At 42.7% G+C, this 14,772-nt stretch overlaps 1 protein-coding gene across 1 annotated transcript; it reads right to left on the reverse strand.

The window, feature by feature from the left end:
• Nucleotides 1–546: 546 nt before the first annotated feature.
• prokr1a (prokineticin receptor 1a) lies at nt 547–13,600 on the reverse strand. Its single transcript, XM_075462450.1, has 2 exons — nt 13,149–13,600; nt 547–1,937 (listed from the first exon to the last, which is right to left on the reverse strand). Exons 1-2 carry the CDS (start codon nt 13,574–13,576, stop codon nt 1,253–1,255), a joined length of 1,113 nt encoding a protein of 370 aa, XP_075318565.1. The 5' UTR covers nt 13,577–13,600; the 3' UTR covers nt 547–1,252.
• Between the last annotated feature and the right edge of the window lie 1,172 nt (nt 13,601–14,772).

Below are 14,772 nucleotides of genomic sequence, written 5' to 3' on the forward strand. Positions count from 1 at the left end.
GAAGGGAGAGAAAATAGGGCCAAGAGATTGTGAGGTCTGACTTTTTCCTGGAGAACCATTTTGTGATGCAAATGTATTACTCTGTTGAACGCATATTGTTCTGAGAAGCAAAACGCTTTATTTTTTAAACCCCAGCCAACTAGCCGGACTACCTTCATCAACACCAAAACGAGGCTGGAACTCTGCTCACAGGACGCAGCAGGGGGTAAGAAGATGTTCAGAAATGATGTTGCTGATATGGGATGTTACACAGCTTCATGTCAAAAGAGGCGAACTGTCCCTTTAAGCTTTACATTTGACTCGGATCATTTTAGGATGTAAGAATATCAGTTTGGGGTCACATTTATGTCCCCGAACCTGCCGTCCACCTCCCTGGCGGCCATGTTCTGGGGAGGTCAGAGGTCACCTGGTGATGGTTCAGAGCTTCGGTTCCTGTACAGGTGACCCGAACAGGTGCGCTCGGTGTTCTGTTCGGTGTTCTGGGAGGAAAAGACGAGCCCGGGACAAAAAGTAAAGACTTTGTGCTGAATGTCGCAGGAACTGCTTTATTTTTTATTCTTCCACTGCTGTTAATGTGATTAAAAACTTCAGTAAAACTGAACTTAAACATTTTAAACTTGTAACATCTGCAGGTTTCTCTTTGTCCAACATATAAAGAGGATTTTTATGACTCTTAATGAACATTTTTCATCGTTTTTGGGGGTGCACAAACTTTATGGTAAAATACACCGAAGGGTGAGCAGGATCTTTGAATGGAAAAACTCAAATAAAAGTAAAAATAATTTTGCTTTATACCTCATGATGACGTCACATTTTGAGAACCAGACATAAATAAAGTATTTGTAACAGTTTACATGTGAAGACATAAAAACCTAAAACTCAGCAAATACAACCTCAGATCAACAAAATCAAACTGTCTCATTATTTATGGAAGAAAACACAGAAGCAGTGAGTGAAAAACTAAGTGAACCCCTCCCTGTTTCCATGGGAACTAAGAGGGTTCTGATCAATACTCTGATTGATTGATCGTCAGATTATTCACAAGTGGGAAAAAACATTCAGGACAGCTGTCAATCATCCCTGGCTACATCTCAGACTCTGCAGGCCTCAGTTAGCATGTTAAAGGTTAAAGGTCACCCCAAGGTCAGAAACCCAAGAGCTACATCTCAGACTGCGGGCCTCAGTTTGCAGGGATGTCCTGGATCTGTTTCTTCGCCGTTCTTCTCAAACCGTCAGAGGAGCGAGCTCCGCCTCAGGCGAGCTCCTCCGTCGCCCTTAGCGAGGACGTCCGTGCGTCCCCGTCATCCATCGACTTTCCCGTGACGAAGCTGACCAGCCTCAGCGGGAACTTGCCCGCCCTCCTCAGGCGCTTGCCGTTGTTTCGGACGCTCACGAAGCAGAGGGTGTTGATGACCCCGTTGCTCATGGCGATGCACTCGATGATGTAGAAAGCCACCAGGGAGTTCCTGTCCCTGGAGATGAGGGTGGGGTAAAAGTCCCGCAGCAGGGTGAAGCCGTAGTACGGCGTCCAGCACAGGACGTAGGCCGCCAGCACCAGAATCAGCACCACCACCGTCCGGCGGCGCCCCCGCAGCCTCCTCCGGATCTGCTCCGTTTGGAAACCCGGAACGTCTTTGAACCACAGCTCCCTGGAGATCTGCACGTAGCAGACGGACATGACGGTCACGGGACCCACGAACTCCAGGGCGAAGACGAGCAGGAAGTAGGAGCGGTAGTACGCCTGCTGGTCCACGGGCCAGATCTGGGCACAGAAGGTCTTGTGGCTGCGACCTTCCACGTGGGGGTAGGTGGTCTCTGAGGCCATGTAGGCCGAGGGGATGGAGATGAAGATGGGAACCATCCAGACCGTCAGGATCACGCAGTACGCCGTCTGGTGCTTCATGCGAGGCCTCAGGGGGTAAAGGATGGCCAAGTACCTGCAGACACAAGGCTGGGTTAGAAACCGCATACTACATACTTCCATACTACATACTGCATACTGCACACTACATACTGCATACTGCATACTGCACACTACATACTGCACACTACATACTGCATACTTCCATACTACATACTGCATACTGCATACTGCACACTACATACTGCATACTGCACACTACATACTGCATACTACATACTGCATACTGCATACTTCCATACTACATACTGCATACTGCATACTGCATGCTACATACTCCATACTGCATACTACATACTGCACACTACATACTGCATACTGCATACTGCACACTACATACTGCATACTGCATACTACATACTACATACTGCATACTGCATACTACATACTGCACACTACATACTGCATACTGCATACTACATACTGCACACTACATACTGCATACTGCATACTACATACTGCATACTGCACACTACATACTGCATACTACATACTGCATACTTCCATACTACATACTGCATACTACATACTGCACACTACATACTGCATACTGCATACTGCATACTGCATACTTCCATACTACATACTGCATACTGCATACTACATACTGCACACTACATACTGCATACTACATACTTCCATACTACATACTTCCATACTACATACTGCATACTGCATACTACATACTGCACACTACATACTGCATACTGCACACTACATACTGCACACTACATACTGCATACTGCATACTGCACACTACATACTGCATACTGCATACTGCACACTACATACTGCATACTGCATACTGCACACTACATACTGCATACTGCACACTGCACACTACATACTGCATACTACATACTGCATACTGCATACTGCACACTACATACTGCATACTACATACTGCATACTGCACACTACATACTGCATACTGCATACTGCACACTACATACTGCATACTGCACACTGCACACTACATACTGCATACTACATACTGCACACTACATACTACATACTGCATACTGCATACTGCACACTACATACTGCATACTGCACACTACATACTGCATACTACATACTGCATACTACATACTACATACTGCATACTGCATACTGCACACTACATACTGCATACTGCACACTGCACACTACATACTGCATACTACATACTGCATACTACATACTACATACTGCATACTGCATACTGCACACTACATACTGCATACTGCATACTGCACACTACATACTGCATACTGCACACTGCACACTACATACTGCATACTACATACTGCATACTACATACTACATACTGCATACTGCATACTGCACACTACATACTGCATACTGCATACTGCACACTACATACTGCATACTGCACACTGCACACTACATACTGCATACTGCATACTGCACACTACATACTGCATACTGCATACTGCACACTACATACTGCATACTGCACACTGCACACTACATACTGCATACTGCATACTGCACACTACATACTGCATACTGCATACTGCACACTATATACTGCATACTACATACTGCATACTGCACACTACATACTGCATACTGCATACTGCACACTGCACACTGCATACTGCATACTGCACACTACATACTGCATACTGCACACTGCACACTACATACTGCATACTGCATACTGCACACTACATACTGCATACTGCATACTGCACACTACATACTGCATACTACATACTGCATACTGCACACTACATACTGCATACTGCATACTGCACACTGCACACTACATACTGCATACTGCATACTACATACTGCATACTGCATACTTCCATACTACATACTGCATACTGCATACTACATACTGCATACTGCATACTACATACTGCACACTACATACTGCATACTGCATACTGCACACTACATACTGCATACTGCATACTACATACTACATACTGCATACTGCATACTACATACTGCACACTACATACTGCATACTGCATACTACATACTGCACACTACATACTGCATACTGCATACTACATACTGCATACTGCACACTACATACTGCATACTACATACTGCATACTTCCATACTACATACTGCATACTACATACTGCACACTACATACTGCATACTGCATACTGCATACTTCCATACTACATACTGCATACTGCATACTGCACACTACATACTGCATACTGCACACTGCACACTACATACTGCATACTGCACACTGCACACTACATACTGCATACTGCATACTGCACACTACATACTGCATACTGCATACTGCACACTACATACTGCATACTGCACACTGCACACTACATACTGCATACTGCACACTGCACACTACATACTGCATACTGCATACTGCACACTACATACTGCATACTGCATACTGCACACTATATACTGCATACTACATACTGCATACTGCACACTACATACTGCATACTGCATACTGCACACTGCACACTGCATACTGCATACTGCATACTGCACACTACATACTGCATACTGCACACTGCACACTACATACTGCATACTGCATACTGCACACTACATACTGCATACTGCATACTGCACACTACATACTGCATACTACATACTGCATACTGCACACTACATACTGCATACTGCATACTGCACACTGCACACTACATACTGCATACTGCACACTGTACACTACATACTGCATACTACAAACTGCATACTACATACTACATACTGCATACTGCATACTGCACACTACATACTGCATACTGCATACTGCACACTACATACTGCATACTGCACACTGCACACTACATACTGCATACTGCATACTGCACACTACATACTGCACATTACATACTGCATACTGCACACTACATACTGCATACTGCACACTACATACTGCATACTGCATACTGCACACTACATACTGCATACTACATACTGCATACTGCATACTTCATACTGCACACTACATACTGCATACTACATACTGCACACTACATACTGCATACTGCATACTACATACTACATACTGCATACTGCATACTGCACACTACATACTACATACTGCATACTGCATACTGCACACTACATACTACATACTGCATACTGCATACTTCATACTGCACACTACATACTGCATACTTCATACTGCACACTACATACTGCATACTGCATACTGCACACTACATACTACATACTGCATACTGCACACTACATACTGCATACTGCACACTACATACTGCATACTACATACTGCATACTGCATACTTCATACTGCACACTACATACTGCATACTACATACTGCACACTACATACTACATACTGCACACTACATACTGCATACTGCATACTGCATACTGCACACTACATACTGCATACTGCACACTACATACTGCATACTGCATACTACATACTGCATACTACATACTGCACACTACATACTGCATACTGCATACTGCATACTGCACACTACATACTTCATACTGCACACTACATACTGCATACTACATACTGCACACTACATACTACATACTGCACACTACATACTGCATACTGCATACTGCATACTGCACACTACATACTGCATACTGCACACTACATACTGCATACTGCATACTGCACACTACATACTGCATACTACATACTGCATACTGCATACTGCACACTACATACTGCACACTACATACTGCATACTACATACTACATACTGCATACTACATACTGCATACTACATACTGCATACTACATACTGCATACTACATACTGCATACTGCATACTGCATACTACATACTGCATACTACATACTGCATACTACATACTGCATACTGCATACTACATACTGCATACTGCATACTACATACTGCATACTACATACTACATACTACATACTGCATACTACATACTGCATATTACCTACTACATACTGCATACTACATACTACTCGATCAGACAGTATGCAGAGCGTTTACCCACAATGCATTTCGCTCCTGCCCGAGCCGAAATCAGCCGGCCTGAAGCTGATTTCTCTTAAGCTCTAAACTCTGTAAACTTTAGCAACATTTGAAACATTTTCAGGTGAGAAAGTAGTCGTTTAGATCCCCAACGTGTTGAAAACCTGACAAAATACCGGCTGTTTACAATTTTGTTCCCACAAATTCGGCGCTACTAAAGTTAGCCGCAGTGAGCAACGTACTTCCGACGATTGGCCACGTCACGTTACGTTGCATCTTGGGTAGCTTGAGTATGAGTAGTAACCTCATGATGCATAGCCAACATTTCAGAGAATCTAGTATGCATCCGGGAACTTCTCGCTTACTCAAACTCGCATACTAACTCAGAGAGTTAGTAGGAGTAGTATGCGGTTTCTAACACAGCCAAAGAAAAGGCTGGAGAAGGTTGTTTTAAAGTTCTCCATAAAGACCGAATGTGCTCAGAGATTAGCTCTGTGTCAGAGATATGGAGCTGACCTTTTCTAGCATCCATCTGTGAGAAAAACACCTATTTATGGTGAAGAAAAGCACATTCACACAGATGTGGATGTTGGAGGATTCATTAATCTGTGGAGAAGAAGCTCAAACTTATCAGACCTGCATAAGTTCACTCTGACACACTCAGACTCCCTCCTGGAGCTGTGGACAGTTTCCTGGAGCTGTTCTACATCTGTGATTCTGCAGCATGAACACTGATAACACAGCCGTGACAAACAAACTGTGCTGCAGGATCACACTTCACTCATTATTTTCTCAATATTCCAAACTGATCAGGAAGTGTTCATCTTTATGAAGTAATGAGTTGAACGATGTTCATTTTGTTCTGGAAACAGCAGAAGAACCCAAACGGTTGGTTTTCTGACTGCGTACGAAGTTAAACTTACTGTAATATTCCTACGTGTTACCAACAAAGGGAAAAGTTCACGTCAGCACTAAAGACTAAATTATACAACAAAATACTAAGCAAAGACATATTTTCTGTTCCCCTCTAACTATTCATTAACGGAGCGTTCCCGTTCCCCTCTAACTATTCATTAACGGAGTGTTCCCATTCCCCTCTAACTATTCATTAACGGAGCGTTCCCGTTCCCCTCTAACTATTCATTAACGGAGTGTTCCCATTCCCCTCTAACTGTTCTTTAACGGAGCGTTCCCGTTCCCCTCTAACTGTTCATTAACGTAGCGTTCCCGTTCCCCTCTAACTGTTCTTTAACGTAGCGTTCCCGTTCCCCTCTAACTGTTCTTTAATGTAGCGTTCCCGTTCCCCTCTAACTGTTCTTTAACGGAGCATTCCCGTCCCTCTCTAATTGTTATTTAATGGAGTGTTCCTGTTCTCCTCTAACTGTTCAGTAACGGAGCGTTCCCGTCCCCCTCTAACTGTTCTTTAACGGAGCATTCCCGTCCCTCTCTAATTGTTATTTAATGGAGTGTTCCTGTTCTCCTCTAACTGTTCAGTAACGGAGCGTTCCCGTTCCCCTCTAACTGTTCTTTAACGGAGCATTCCCGTCCCTCTCTAATTGTTATTTAATGGAGTGTTCCTGTTCTCCTCTAACTGTTCAGTAACGGAGCGTTCCCGTCCCCCTCTAACTGTTCTTTAACGGAGCGTTCCCGTTCCCCTCTAACTGTTCTTTAACGGAGCATTCCCGTCCCTCTCTAACTGTTATTTAATGGAGTGTTCCTGTTCTCCTCTAACTGTTCAGTAACGGAGCGTTCCCGTTCCCCTCTAACTGTTCTTTAATGGAGCATTCCCGTCCCTCTCTAATTGTTATTTAATGGAGTGTTCCTGTTCTCCTCTAACTGTTCAGTAACGGAGCGTTCCCGTCCCCCTCTAACTGTTCTTTAACGGAGCGTTCCCGTTCCCCTCTAACTGTTCTTTAACGGAGCATTCCCGTCCCTCTCTAACTGTTATTTAATGGAGTGTTCCTGTTCTCCTCTAACTGTTCAGTAACGGAGCGTTCCCGTCCCCTTCTAACTGTTCATTAACGGAGGGACTGTTTGACACCGCTGTGTTCTGACCTCATGTCTTATTTTGGCGGCGGTGTCCTCTTAGACACATCAGACATGTTGATGTTTTTCTCATTTCTTATTTATGCTGTTGAGGATCCGTTTTGGAGGACGACACCGGTGCTGGTATTCCTGTTGATTTACGGCTGATTGTTTCTAAAGATCAGAAGCTGAAGTTTCTCTTTCTGGAGACAGAGCAGAGAGCCGTGCTGGCTGTAAACACTCAGACAAACAGTGAAAGTGGAGCCGCTCTGACACGCTGAGACTACCCATCTTTCCTTTAAGTAAATGGTCGCAGGTGTCAGCCATGATGGATGGCACGCCGGGTCTCTCGGTATGATGCACAGCCGGTGACGGATTACACTCAGAGGCTCAGCAGCAGCTTTTAGAGGAGCACGATGTAAATCATGTGTTCGGTTCTATTTGATGTAAAGTTGCTGCACAGCATCACCTGCCTGGATGCTTCAGGAACGTGTCGCCAAAACAGATTCTGATCCAGACCAAGAAGTCAAACACGTCTACGCATTTTAAACCTTTGACATCTCTCAACTGCAGCTAATCAGGAGGTTTCTGTAGATTATTGATCAGATAAAGTTCAAACGCAGAACAACACGAATGACGGAGCTTCAGTGTTAAAGAGGAATGAAAAAAACAACACTTCCTGGAAGCAGTTCCACCAATCAGGGAGGAGTTTGGAAGCTTCAACACAGATTATGATATGAAGCTCTCTGCCAACAACTGTTTACACAGAAGTTTAACGTGGCCCTCCGTGAAGTGACTGTGGCTATGAGGTTGTGAGATCGATTCTTTCATTGGAAGCTCAAGAACAAGCCGGAGTAATCTCAAGTTAAAGGAAGTCTTTATTTCTGGCAACAAATGGAGTATATAGGAAATCCGTCAGACCGAGCCTTGATTTCCGGTAACATTTTGTATTTATATGCCTCATTGTTTCACATAGGTTGGACCCCTTGTTGACCCAATATGATTGGATATGAGTAAGTTCAACATGCTTCGTCATATTCTCTGAATAAGCCAAAAAATGTGTCTGAATAAGCCAAATAATGTCTCTGAATAAGCCAAATAATGTCTCTGAATAAGCCAAATAATGTCTCTGAATGAGCCAAATAATGTCTCTGAATAAGCCAAATAATGTCTCTGAATAAGCCAAATAATGTCTCTGAATAAGCCAAATAATGTCTCTGAATAAGCCAAAAAATGTCTCTGAATGAGCCAAATAATGTCTCTGAATAAGCCAAATAATGTCTCTGAATGAGCCAAATAATGTCTCTGAATAAGCCAAATAATGTCTCTGAATAAGCCAAATAATGTCTCTGAATAAGCCAAAAAATGTCTCTGAATAAGCCCAATAATGTCTCTGAATAAGCCAAATAATGTCTCTGAATAAGCCAAATAATGTCTCTGAATAAGCCCAATAATGTCTCTGAATAAGCCAAATAATGTCTCTGAATAAGCCCAATAATGTCTCTGAATAAGCCAAATAATGTCTCTGAATAAGCCAAATAATGTCTCTGAATAAGCCAAATAATGTCTCTGAATAAGCCAAATAATGTCTCTGAATAAGCCCAATAATGTCTCTGAATAAGCCAAATAATGTCTCTGAATAAGCCAAATAATGTCTCTGAATAAGCCAAATAATGTCTCTGAATAAGCCAAATAATGTCTCTGAATAAGCCCAATAATGTCTCTGAATAAGCCAAATAATGTCTCTGAATAAGCCAAATAATGTCTCAGAATAAGCCCAATAATGTCTCTGAATTAGCCCAATAATGTCTCTGAATAAGCCAAAAAATGTGTCTGAATAAGCCAAATAATGTCTCTGAATAAGCCAAATAATGTCTCTGAATAAGCCAAATAATGTCTCTGAATGAGCCAAATAATGTCTCTGAATAAGCCAAATAATGTCTCTGAATAAGCCCAATAATGTCTCTGAATAAGCCCAATAATGTCTCTGAATAAGCCAAATAATGTCTCTGAATAAGCCCAATAATGTGTCTGAATAAGCCAAATAATGTCTCTGAATAAGCCCAATAATGTCTCTGAATAAGCCCAATAATGTGTCTGAATAAGCCAAATAATGTCTCTGAATAAGCCCAATAATGTCTCTGAATAAGCCAAATAATGTCTCTGAATAAGCCAAATAATGTCTCTGAATGAGCCAAATAATGTCTCTGAATAAGCCAAATAATGTCTCTGAATAAGCCAAATAATGTCTCTGAATAAGCCAAATAATGTCTCTGAATAAGCCCAATAATGTCTCTGAATAAGCCAAAAAATGTCTCTGAATAAGCCAAATAATGTCTCTGAATAAGCCAAAAAATGTCTCTGAATAAGCCAAATAATGTCTCTGAATAAGCCAAATAATGTGTGTGTGTGAACCTTGCACCTGGCTTCCCAGGCTAATTGTTTTGTCTTCCCATTCCTGGATCAGTTAAGGTCTCAGTTAAGGTCATGTCTCGTGTCCATCGTGGAAAAGTACATTTAATAAAGCCAATTTTAACAAGGTGGATACGCGACTCAGTGAAGGATAGGGGCACGGACCTATTCTCTAGGGTTAGAACTGGCCAGAATAGTTCTCAGAGGAAAGAGAGCGTAGTTGGACAAAATAAAAGTGGTACAGGCTAGAGGGAAGTAAGCTCCAGATTTGTCCTTGTAGCAGAAAGTAACATCAGTTAGAGGCCTTAAAATGCATCAGGGAAGAAGGAGATGTGTTAAAAGGAAGGGCAGTGTGGCCGTATAGATCAGTAATTTTTAAGAAGTCAATCGAGTAAGTCCGATGAAGTCCAGCGGCAGGTGGAAAACCACAGTCCGAAGGATATCAATAACACAGCTAGAGGGGGAGAAGGAGGTTCTAAGAAGGGATGCAGCTGATACTGAGGTGAATAGGCCAGCTAGAGAGAGAAATATGGAGCAGAAAGCGAGAGTTAAGTGGCCTAGGGCAAATAGTTGGTGTGAGGAGCAGTGTTGGCTGGCATTAGGGGGGTGACTCTGGGACGCCAGTGGTCACTCTCTAGCCTCCTGGAGGTGTCGTGGGCCCAACTATACTGTGAACTCTGTATTTATATTTATATTTACTATCCATCCTTGCACCATGCACCAATTTGCACCATATAGAAATATATCACTGTTTATACTCACTCAATACATTTTTTTTGTATATGTAAGAAAAAAATAAAGATAAAATAGGTATAAAAATATATATATATATATATATATATATATATATATATATATATATATATTTTTATACCTATTTTATCTTTATTTTTTTCTTACATATACAAAAAAAATGTATTCTACCTTTTATTCTACTTTTGTTTCTACTTTAGCCTTGTTCTATGTATATTTTTGTATTTGTTGCACTAAGAGAGCGAGGTGTAACCGGAGTCAAATTCCTGGTGTGTGTCCACATACCTGGCAATAAAAGCGATTCTGATTCTGATTCTGAACTAGAGGAAACACTGACGAAAGTGTTTCCACCTGATGTCCCCAATGACATGTTGGTCAGCACTGCTCACTGATCTATATTACAGGGAGTATAGGGATCAGGAGGTTCTTCATTAAGTACTGAGCCAGTAGTAGAAGGTTAATTGTTCAATTTAGGGAATTATTCACTGAGTGTGGTCCATTTTTATTTCTTTAGCACAAGTTTCTTGTGTTTACCTTGAGGAGGAGTTAATACTCTGCTTGGATGAACGGGATTCAGTCTACATCAGGAATGAACACCGGTTCGTCCCTTGAGTTTGGGGGCTTTTTCTATGATTGAAAGATCTGGACGTTTGAATCTATCACTACTAGGGATGGGAATCGAAAACCGGTTCTTGTTGAGAACCGGTTCCCATTGTTTCAATTCCTTGAAATCGTTTTGCAAACGATTTTGCAAACGATTCCCTTATCGATTCCTGTGGGCGCGAATGACGTCACCACGCAGCGTTGCGTGGCGAGTCCAGCGCAGCCAGCAGCCAACAGTAAACATGGCGCCCAAGCGGTACAAACGCTCCAAAGTTTGGTTACACATCCCTAAAAAAGACGACAACAGAGCAACTTGCAAAGTGAATATTTCACCAAAGGGAGGAAATACTACCAACATGCAATAACTATGAATGAATGTCGCGTTTTCGATCCGCTCCGGACTAACGTTGGTGAATCTGAACCCAGCAACGTTAGCAACGTTAGCATGTCCTCGGCTAACACTGCAGGTAACTAACTAACAAACAAACACTGCCTATCATGTTAGCAGCATTTGCCTCATTGTAAAAGCTGCTGTTAGTAACGGTTAAGGTTAAATGAATGCCTTCTCAGGCATTACATTTAGATGAAATCATGAGAGACAGAGCCTGACTGGCTCAGAGCCAGAGGCTGGTGGTACTACCCCCAGTTCACCTCTACCTCCAGCTTCTCCTTTCACCAGAGCAGGAAGAGTTAAATTACCCAGGCCAGGATAGACCAATGTGGACCTCACCGTTGTTGGGTTTGTGAGGTCACGACTCGTGTTACTTCTAAACTAAACAAAGTTGATGCTGATCGACCGGTTTGTTGTCCTTTTTCTCCAAATGAGAATCGATAAGGGAACCGACAAAGAACCGAATCGTTAAGCAGAATCGAAAATGGAATTGGAATCGTAAAAATCTTACCAATTCCCATCCCTAATCACTACTAAGTTTGGGACATTTTTACTAAACCAGCAGAACCAAAAACTGAGAGGAAGTCGGGCTTTAATCTTGTAGCACCCAGCATATGAATAATCATTGAAAAAAATCATTTTGGCTCTTCTTGCATCTTTTTGGGTGGGAATAAACCAATATTTTTGGAATTTTTGGAATTAGGCTATTTTTGATCATTTTAGGCAATGTTGCATATTTGCAACTGTGGGCTTTTCCTGATTAATTTTGTAATAATACAATTTGGAGACCTGACCTCCCATTACCGCTGTGAAAGGTGGACAAAGCAGAGCACACCAAACGAGACCAGAACGAACTAGAACAGAGCACCGCAAAGCAGAGTGTAATTCACTGAGCCAAGAAAATGATTGCTGTGACAACTGTCGGCACATAAAATTTAATGTAAAAAATATTACACATTAATGTAAATAATGTAAATTTAAAAAACCAAATAATGTAATGTACATAAAAATATAATGTAAATAAATAATGTAAATAAATAAAAAGCTTGTTGCATATCTGCAACTGTGGGTGCTACAAGGTTAACAAAGCTGAACCCACCTGTCCACAGCGATGGCCAGCAGCGCGTTGGTGGACACGTAGAGCGAGACGGTGCGCAGGTAGTTGGTGGAGGCGCAGAGCAGCAGGCCGTGCTCCCACGACAGCTTCTTCACCACGTAGTAGTCCAGCAGGAAGGGACAGCACACCACCGCCACCAGCACGTCCGACACGGCCAGGTTGGCGATCAGCAGGTTGGTCAGGTTCCTGAGCTGCTTGAAGCGGGCCAGACTGGCGATGAACAGGCAGTTGCCCACCCCGCAGACCACCATGATGCCCACCAGGACCGTGGCGATGACGATGGTGGCCACGAAGAAGGCCTGGCCCTGCGTGGTGTCCGGGATCTCGTCCAGAGGAACCTCGTAGTCCAGGACGCCGCCACCCAGGAGGTAGTCCGTGAGAGCAGAGCTGCCGTTGGTCAGGTTGGTCATCCTGGATCAGGCCGACATGTCTGGACTGCCTGCAGGTTCAGAAAACACAGGGTTCAGTCGGGTCAACCCCCCCCCCCCACAAACATCCCCTCAGTGAGAAAGCTGCTACGTTGTCATGGTGATAATAAACAGATCGATGTTGATCGGAGGCCAGACAAACAGAAACAAACGTGAGAGCTGTGCACTTTATACAACATTTTTATCAACTAATTTATCACTGTTTTGTGTAATGTGGCCCCCTGGCATTGTATTGTATTACCTTAATGTTCTGTGTTTTCACTCATTGTAACGTCTGACTTTTCAAAAAAGTTTGCTTTAAAATAAATAAATGAATAACATTTTTTTTAAAATAAATAAATAAATAAAAATCGATACTTTAATTGGGAAACAAAATATCGATATATCGCAGTATTGATATAACCTAACCTGTACCACCTTCTCCTCTGATCTGTTCCTCAGAACCTTTTAGCTGCACAGCCCACATATTCAGGACCGGCTGGTTCCCCCAAACAGTCCAAAGACTGCGACTTTCTGAGGTGTTCTCAGCCATGAAAAATCAATATAACCTCTGAAAAAGGTTAAAAAGCGACATTATCAGTCCCTTTGAATGGCTCAAACAGCCCTTCTTATCGCCACCCGACTTCAGCTTTGATCTGTTTCACAGCTAAACTCCAGATTCTGCTGAGAGGAGACGTTACTTTAAAGAACTTTTGTGTCCAGTTGAACATACCCGTCAAGTTTTGGATTTGAAAAGAAGGGAAATTTTCTGGCACCCGTCGCGAGCAGTCCTACCACCCGCACCACGCTCCGGTATCTAAGCTGAAATCACCGCTCGCCAAACACTTATAAACTATGATGGGCTGCACTACTTCCTGAAGCCAGCTCCTTTGTTTCCTGTTCGCCATTATTGGATAAACTGATTAATTCAGGTGTGTCTGATTATTGTTGTTGTCACTACTGAGGTCAGGCACACCTGGATTAATCAGTGACTACAACGCGTGACTGTCGCTCACCCTGCTCCTCTTCAGAAAAGAAAATTCGCCGTCCCATTGATCCCGGTATTTACACCAGGGGTTTGGTTTTTTTGGCAAGCGGAGTGCCTTCTCTGTTGTGGCGTTCCTCATCCATCTGTTTTTTTCTGTATTATTCGCGCGTTGTCAGTTCATCATCTGACGACACACACTAACCTCGCGACA

This window comes from Odontesthes bonariensis, chromosome 4, assembly GCF_027942865.1.
Source record: "Odontesthes bonariensis isolate fOdoBon6 chromosome 4, fOdoBon6.hap1, whole genome shotgun sequence".
NCBI lineage: Eukaryota > Metazoa > Chordata > Actinopteri > Atheriniformes > Atherinopsidae > Odontesthes > Odontesthes bonariensis.

Bases quoted from the DNA above. Each gene is read 5' to 3' on its own strand.
- prokr1a (XM_075462450.1), bottom strand. From the start codon at position 13,576: ATGACCAACCTGACCAACGGCAGCTCTGCTCTCACGGACTACCTCCTG. The intron at 1,938-13,148 runs GTGGGTTCAGCT...TTGTGTCTGCAG, and splicing joins CTGGCCATCGCTGTGGACAG to GTACTTGGCCATCCTTTACC.